The sequence below is a fragment of the Solanum lycopersicum genome, chromosome 7, assembly GCF_036512215.1.
Source record: "Solanum lycopersicum chromosome 7, SLM_r2.1".
NCBI classification, from domain to species: domain Eukaryota; kingdom Viridiplantae; phylum Streptophyta; class Magnoliopsida; order Solanales; family Solanaceae; genus Solanum; species Solanum lycopersicum.
Window position 1 is genome coordinate 62,871,945 of NC_090806.1, and position 9,233 is coordinate 62,881,177.

General features: G+C 30.5%; 1 protein-coding gene across 1 annotated transcript; it reads left to right on the forward strand.

Annotated features, from left to right (window-relative positions):
- The first annotated feature begins 733 nt into the window (after nucleotides 1–733).
- On the forward strand, nucleotides 734–4,235 carry LOC101259170 (probable WRKY transcription factor 31). Its single transcript, XM_004243438.5, has 5 exons — nucleotides 734–1,422; nucleotides 1,502–1,600; nucleotides 1,734–2,279; nucleotides 2,380–2,493; nucleotides 3,267–4,235. The coding sequence occupies exons 1-5, from the start codon at nucleotides 1,012–1,014 to the stop codon at nucleotides 3,990–3,992; spliced, it is 1,896 nt and encodes a 631-aa protein (XP_004243486.1). The 5' UTR covers nucleotides 734–1,011; the 3' UTR covers nucleotides 3,993–4,235.
- Nucleotides 4,236–9,233: the final 4,998 nt, after the last annotated feature.

The following is a 9,233-nucleotide window of genomic DNA, read 5'->3' on the forward strand; positions in this document are numbered from 1 at the left end:
TTAGATCTTGTCCATGAATATAGTGAAAGACCACCAAAATTAACCACACAATTATAACAATCATTTTTACCAAGTAAACATAAAATATAGAAATGACTTTCTTCAAATCCCCTAAGTGAAGAAGTCAAGATGGAGAAAAAACAAAGAGAAGTCTTACGTGGCAAAGATTAGGCCCACAAGTCGTCATGAAGTGGGCTGGTCTCTGAAATTTGTTGACTCTAAAATGTATCCAAAAATAGGCCCAAATATCAATATTCTATCGTCACGAGCAAGTGCCGGACCTATCCGGGCGGTGAATTTTTTGAACCAGTCAATGTCATTTTCTCACTCCTTATTTTGACAAAATAATCAATGACATTCTTTTGCTTAAATACTATTTTGTTTTTATATTAATTATAGTTTATCATAAAATATTAAAATAATATATATAAAATTGAACAAATAAACATATTTGTTTTATATTGTAAATTTTATATCTTAGATGTATTATATCATTTAAGATATGTGTCTATTTCTACTCGCAAACATCTATAATTAAAAGATATAGATACTTGAAATCAAATTAAATGACATGTCTAATATATATTATGCTTTTTCTATTTTGCCTAAGAAATGGACCTTACTAAAACTCCTAGAATGGTCCCATATTTGACAGCTCATTTTTGAAGTGGGACACACTTGACATCCTTTCTAATTTGTTTAAGTTGTAGTATCATTTTTAGAAAAATCAAATCCCATCAATTTCTCTTTAAAAGTTCAAACAAATCTAGAAACTCAACTCTTGTTCAATTCCACAAATTTCCTTTTTTTTAAAAAAAAAAATCTTTTTTATGAATAAAAAAATAAAAAAAATGGACTTATACTTTAATACTCCCCCCACCCCTCCCCCTAGTATTTGGTCTTACTTCCCTAGTCTCAAGTCTCAAGTCTCAACTTCCCTTTTTATTAGGCGAGTCCATTGGTGTTTATTCTCTCTCCCCTTTCTGTTTTTTCATTTCTTTCTCTTCATATATGGCCAAAGGAAGTGGACTCTCCTTTGATCCAGATCCCATCAAACCTATTCCTATTGTCCTCAATTCTTTTCTTGAACCCCATAACAACCAATTTTATCCTAAGAACAAATTTTTTTACAATTTAACATCCATGGAATCATCATACAACAACAGGTCACCACCTCCTACTATTCAATTCCCAGTAAACCTTAACTGCTCTACTACTACTACTCATCATCATGATCATGATCATGATCATGATCATCAAGACCAACAACAACACCATATAAGACCAGTTATTGATGAAATGGACTTCTTTGCTGAGAAAAAAAATGCTACTAATCCTGACGACCCAACAACAGCTAATGATACTGATAGAAAAGAATCAAACACTACTACGACTCCTCCTGAATTGGATTTTAATATTAATGTAAGGTTTAATCGAATTAGGAATACATTTCTTACCAAATGTTCTGTTGGTTGACATAATTGTATTCATTTTTTTGTAGACTGCTTTGCATCTTCTAACAGCAAACACTTATACTGATCAGTCCATAATGGATGATAGCTTATCCCCTAATTCTGATGATAAAAGAATCAAGAATGAGGTAAGACCACTCGAGTTGATTGATTTCTCAGATTGATCACTCAAACTAATCAGAAAGTTACTTTTTGTTTGTTGTTGTTGTTGAAATTAATTTAAGTTTGTTAACTTGAATTTTGTACATTCCTCTGTTTCAGTTAGTAGTTCTTCAGGCTGAATTGGAAAGAATGAATGGCGAAAATCGACGATTAAGGGATATGTTAAATCAGGTGAAAAACAATTACAATACCCTGCAGGTGCATATGATGACAATGATGCATCAACAGCAACAAAATCAAGAAAGTGGTCAACGTGATGGAAAAAATGAAGAAGTAAAACATCAACAACATAATAATCAAAATGGTCATGGAGGAGGACAAGTAGTGCCTAGGCAATTTATGGATCTTGGCTTAGCTGCTGGTGCTGGTGGTACTGCTTCTGAAGCGGAAGAGGCTTCCCTGTCTTCGTCAGAGGGGCCAAGTGGCAGGGAAAAATCGCGATCACCAGTGAATAACATTGAATCTAGTTCCACATGTGGGATTGTAAGAGAAGATAGTCCTGAAAAAGTGTCACCTGGTTGGGGTCCTAATAAAATTCCAAGACTTGGTAATACCTCTACTAATAATAAACCTGCTGATCAAGCTACTGAGGCTACTATGAGAAAGGCTCGGGTCTCGGTCAGGGCTCGATCAGAAGCTCCCATGGTATGTAACTTTTTGATTTAATGGGTAATATATATTGATTTTGACTTTAAAGATTATTTTTAACGGAAACTAATTGATACTTTTTTTGTGATGCAATCAGATCACAGATGGCTGTCAATGGCGAAAGTATGGGCAGAAAATGGCTAAGGGAAACCCGTGCCCTCGAGCTTATTACCGGTGCACCATGGCAGCTGGTTGTCCAGTTCGGAAGCAAGTATGTTTCTGTTTTCCAATAATTCATTTCTGTACTTAGTCAATAACGAATCTTAGTAGAGTTAGACTCTAATTAACAATTATGTGTTAGTTGTATACTGATTGTCAAAACTAGTTGGTGTTGCGTTGCTATTGCTCTTTGTTGATCAGCTACAAAATATATTATTTTTTTCCCAACAATAATCAAGAGAGTATCTTGTTAGGATTTATCTTGAGGAATTCACATCTCAATTTATATGAAAGTCATCTCTTCGGAGTGCACTAGGATAGTTGATATCTGACATAATACATAAATGTGTCATTTAACTTGGCTTCAAATCACATTTATGCCCTTCAATCTTTGGATGTGCACAAATAGACACTTAAACTTGTATAAAGTTGAACAAATAGACACACATGTCATTTTTTATCCTACGTGGTGTCCTACGTTTATTGTTCCACATAGAACTCATGTGTGTATTTATTTAAAAGTTGGAAAGTAAAAGTGTATATTTTTGCATTATAAAAGTTGGAGGTCAAAGTAAAATTTTGAAGCCAAGTTTAGGATCCGATGTATGTATTATGCCGTTAGTATCTCTATAGTGTCTATAACTTCAACCAGAAGTCTTAGATTTGAGCTTCAATAAAGAATTGTATACAAAACAGTGTTTTACCTGCTTTAGAGGGCTTTCTCAAAGCAAGTCTAGATTAGTTGAATTAATGGAGAACGAATATTTGAATGAAGGGGGAAAAAAGGAAGTCTCTTGACTGAAGTGAATTTCTCTGCATTGACAGGTTCAAAGATGTGCAGAGGACAGAACAATCTTGATCACAACTTATGAAGGTACTCACAACCATCCGTTGCCTCCGGCAGCCATAGCGATGGCCTCGACAACTTCCTCAGCAGCGAAAATGTTGCTCTCGGGCTCTATGCCAAGTGCAGATGGGCTAATGAATTCCAATTTCTTCGCGAGAACTCTCCTTCCTTGCTCTTCCAGCATGGCCACAATTTCAGCCTCGGCCCCGTTCCCTACTGTTACATTGGACCTAACTCAATCCCCGAACCCGTTGCAATTCCCAAGACCCCCTAACCAATTCCAAATCCCATTTTCAAATCCACCTCACAACAACATCCTAGCAAATCCAGCTGCACTTTTGCCTCAGATATTTGGACAGGCTTTGTATAACCAATCCAAATTCTCTGGCCTCCAATCATCTCAAGATTTAGAAGGACAACAACACCCTTCAACGATGCCATCCTCGATTAATCCATCCAACCACAATCCTGTAGCTGACACGGTGAACGCCTTAACCAGTGATCCTAATTTCACCGCAGCATTAGCAGCAGCCATCACTTCACTTATTGGCAATCCGGGGCAACCAAACAATGGTACCAACAACACCATCGCCACCACCACAACGCCAGCCAACAACAATAACAACAGTGTCACAAGCAATGGCAATAACAACAACAATGGCAGCAACAATAAAGTGACGAATTCGAGTTTTCCAGCAAACTGATTGATAGCTTGTCAATTAAACTGCTGCGCGCATATTTTCCTTTCAAGAAAGAAATTTTTTTCTTAAATTAATTTTTTTGCTTAACTAGTAATCAGGAAAACTAGATTACTATACAAGTTGATAAGATTCTTTTTGTGTGTTTTATACGTGGCTTAAAACATATAATCTTCCATTCTTTTTGTGGCTGAATAATGTAATTCAAGATTTCTTATCAATACAAGAAAATATATTGGCAAAGGAAAAGTACAGAAATGTTCTTCCTTCTATTTTTTCTCTCTTTGTCAATAGTATTATTTAGTTATCACATAGTTTCTTATTCTTCAATGTGTGCTACTATTTGCTATCTTGCTACTAATTTGTTGTCTTACCTTTTCCTTTTTTTACTATTTAACGTCGGAACATGGACTTTTGAGCTGAGATATGTGTACATCATACCCTCTTCATATCCGCGAGTGTAACAAAAGATACACAAAGGAAAAGTTACAAGGCAAGTGATAAAGGGGAGGAAATTGAGAAAATGGCAACTCCTTAATGAGAAGTTTTTATAACAATACAGAGTTTCAGAAGTCTTTATTTTTAATAAATAAAACTCTATATCAATTCAAACTAATTACATCGTATAAGGGATATAAATTGGAACAGAAATAGTAAAATATTGCTTGGAGTGTTGGAATTGCATGAATTAGGCAAGTGTTCAAAGTGACATTATTATTGATATGGGAGTCAAGAAAGGAGTCAATAAAACCGTCTGAAATTATAAAGGAGTTTGTTTTGACAAGGAAAAACGTATGAAAAAGAAGAAACAAAATAGAGACTAATGAGAAAGAGATTTGGTTACTTGTCTCTTTTGTTAGCCTTTCTTATGACCTACAAATGACAAATTTCATTAAATGACAAGTTCCATTTTGATGTTGAATACATTGTCCGTTTCTTTAACGTTATTGATCTCCATTTTCCTTGTTCATATCTAAAGATAACAAAATCAAGATTGAGATACTTACCCAAATAGTCAGTTGGATTAGTTGTTTATTTTTTCTAATCGATATTCATAAATTATACATATAAATACATATATATTCGTCAATTATATTTTCATTTTAAGCAGATGATTATATCACAGTTGTTTAGGTTATTTCTTATAAATTATTAAATATGTTTTTACTAAGCATATTTTCCTGTATACCAAGTGGCATAAGATTTACTATATAAAAAATGATTATTTTATTGAGCACATTTTCCTGGTATGCCAAGTGGCATAAGATTCAATATATCAAAAATGATTATTATTAATTTTTAATTTGTCGAAAACTTTTATCGACATTGATTTTAATGACACTTAACTAATATCAATAAAGACTTTAACACTTTTTTTTTAATATCAATATTTATTATTGTTAAAAATTATTTTTGTCGTAGTAATTCTAGGAATCATCCTAAGATCCTAGAAATTGTTAAGAGAATGGAAAAAAGAAAGAATTGCTTGGCAAGATTGTATTGCAGAGAACTTGATTGATTTTTTCTTAAGGATTTATAAATGGATGCCCTATATTTATACTACTAACTTAGCAGTGAAAGTGTAAATAATAATTATTACATAAGTTTCTACATAATCATAAGATAGTCATGTTTTTAGAATTTTCTAAGACCTTGTATATAAAATCTATGATATTCTAGGTTTTACTTGAGAAATTTACACATTCGTCTAGAATCTTGCACTGTGAACTCGCCTTCTTCCACATGGACAACTTTGTGTCATGTGAAACTTGCATGGCACCTATGGATGTGATAATGTGGCGGGTCGTCACAAAAAGGTGGATTGCTGATATTCTTAGTGTAGATTGAGTGAACAATGAGATAGCTTTACCCTTGATCAAAGATCTTGAATTTGTACCTAAGTATAGAGAAAATCATATTGAAATTGTCACTCCTAAATGCCCCGTAATACACGAGTGAAAAACAAAATAAAACAAAAACCTATGTACTGACCCCTACTTTTTCTATTAGAAACATACTTTATTAGAAGATGGTACCCTAGAAATTGTGACCTGCTAGCTAGATGAAAAATAAGGAATCAGCATCTACAATTGTATGATACCCTCTTAATTAAATACTCTACTTTGAGCCATCATATCCTATACTCTACTAAAATAAATTTTACCAAATATTTGCAATATATTCGATTTTGATTGGTCTTTCACTTCTAACAAGTCATTTCCATATTTTATGATATACATGAGTCTGTGGTCTTCTAAAGTCTGAAAGAGCTCTCTTCATCATGGTCATGACTAAATCGATTGACTTCAAATTAATTTTTTAAATTCACCTTTAGAAAACGCGTATGCCTAATAGCTTAAGTTGATGTTCCTTCTAATTACCTTGTAATCTGAAAATGCTATGACATAGTCCAATTTTGATGAATATTGAATAGGACTTGTGAGGTCAAGTAGGAGTCTACATATATGTCTTTTTCTTCTTGAACATTTCTATTGACCTAGTCCTATCAACTTAATTGCCAAAAACATTTGAACTTATGCCCTGGCCTACGTGCTATGGCACTACATATATCTTTTTCTTTTCTTTTCTTTTTCATTACGTTTTTGGCTAAATAATGAATTCAATGAGATTATTGTGATCATTTTGAAGAAATGAAGACTTTAGTGACTCTAGTGGGTCCAAAATATGATGCAAAGACTCCATATTTTTTGTTGACAGCCCAACAGCTACTCGTAATTAAATTACCATCACATGTATACCATAGATGATTCAATTTTATTTTCTTCGTCTCAAATTATTTATCGTGATTATTTTTTATATGTTTTATAAAAAAATATTTAGAATGAAATTTTATCCTCTTCATCCACTTTTATTTGTTCAGTATATTAAAAGTAGATGTTCACTTTTACTTTTACGGTAAATTTAGAGAACCAAGAGATAACTTATTCACTTATTAATTCTTAATTATAATTATTTCTCAATCTCTTTTCTAAATTTATGAATTTATTGTATTTAAAGAGTAATATAAAGCTTATCATTTGATTTTTAAAAGTTATGTCAAGTTAGCCATAGATAAGTAAAGAGTAATAACATCATTCTATTATTGAGATATTTGTTATCATTACTTGAAGGGAAAAATGAGAAAAACTAATTAGTCTTATATTTTTAAAAAATAGTTTTAATTAAAATAACTATTTTTAGATGATGTGAGGGGGTGGAGAGAGTGCTATTTGATCGTGATTTCTATTTTGAGATTATGTTATTTTTTGGATAAGATGGTCACTTATGGCTCTCAAAGTTCTCATCAACTTGTCATTTAATGATGAGATGGAGTCAACTTTGGTACATTTAAGTTAAGTAACGTGTTTGTTTGTGCTAGAAAATTCTACTTAGAATTTGCAAAGGAAGCCTTTATTTTCTTGTGTACAATCCCAATGAAGATCACCTCTAGTATATATATTAATTGGATTTTCTTGTTTCAAAAACGCTAGTTTGGCTACAAACTCACAAGGTATTTTTTTATTTAGAAAACAATTTTGACATTAACTTAATGGATAAATCTTTTTGGCCAGAAAATTTTGGCCAAAATTTGATCAGAATGATAAAAAAAAAATTCATTCACATTATAAATTAGTTTTTTTTTTTTTTTGGATATTTTTACCCTTTTTAACTAATAAATTAAAGAAAATTCTTGAGGTGATCCATTCTCTCATCATGTTTTCAACATATGTACTACGGAATCCTAATCAATTATGTACTACAGAATCATATGTTCTACAAATTCTATCAAAGTGAACATTGATCATTAAGTAGATTGGATGATCCAATTTGTTAGAAAAAATATTTTCAATTATGTTTTTAAAATAATAATTATGAAATCAATGGGAAAAAAATATTTTTGAATCACATTATATTTTTGTTGGTTGTATAATAATAATAAAAAAATTAGTTAACTGATATTACAATAGATTATGACCAAAATATTTGTGTTAACTGAATTTACTTAATATTAATTTATTTTATTCAAACATAATAATTAAAAAAATAGTTAATTAGAATTTGAAGGTCATTTTAGTAACGAATATAAGTAATAATTCATAATTTATCAAATCGACGTAATATAGGAATAAAAATGTATGATTAATAATGTTAATATCTTGATCTCTTTTATTAGACATATATTTATACACATGATTTCTATAATTATCGATATTTATCGAGTCTAATGTATATTGAGTTGTCATCATCTCAATATTTTACAAATTATATTTTAAAATTATTTAAATATATTTTATTTAAATATCGTAATTAAAAAAATTACTTAATTGAGGTCATTTTAGTAATAAATATAAGTAATGATTTACAATTGATCAAATCTATGTAATATAGGAGATAAGTCTTGTTTGATCAATATTATTAATAAACAATTCTATTAATATCTGATTCTCTTTGTTCGACGTGTATGAGCTACATGATTATATAACTATTGACAATTATCAGGTCTAATGTGTTTTGAGTTGTCATTATCCCAATATTTTACAAATTACATTTAAAAATTATTTATTTATATAGATTAATTTTATTGAAACTTAATTAATTAAACAAATTACATAGTTGGAGGTAAGTTTAGCAACAAGCATAAGTAATGATTCATAATTTATCAAATCGACATAATATAAGAGATAAAACTTATATGATTAATAATATCAATGTCTGACTCTTTTTGGTTCGATACATATCAGCTATATGCATGATTTCTATATCTATTGATATTTACCAAGTGTAATGTGTTTTGAGTTGTCCTTGTCTCAATATTTAATTACATTTTAAAATGATTAAATTATAAAGCTTAATTTTATTTAAACATTATAATTTTTAAAATAATTACTCAATTGGAGATCGTTTTAGTAACCAATATAAGTGATGATTCACAACTTAATCAAATCGACGCAATATATGAGGAAAGACTTGTATGATTAATACTATAAATGTTTGACTCTCTTTGGTTCGACACAAATAAACTTTATGCATGATTTCTATAATTATCTACACTTACCATGTTTAATGTATTTTTAGATGTCTTCACCTCAATATTACAAACTACTTTGAAATTATTTAAATATATAGTTTATTTTTTATTTATACATAATAATTTTAAAAAAAATACTTAAGTGAATGTCATTTTAGTAATAAATGTAAGTAATTATTCACAATTTATCAAATCAACGTAATATAGAGGATAAGAAG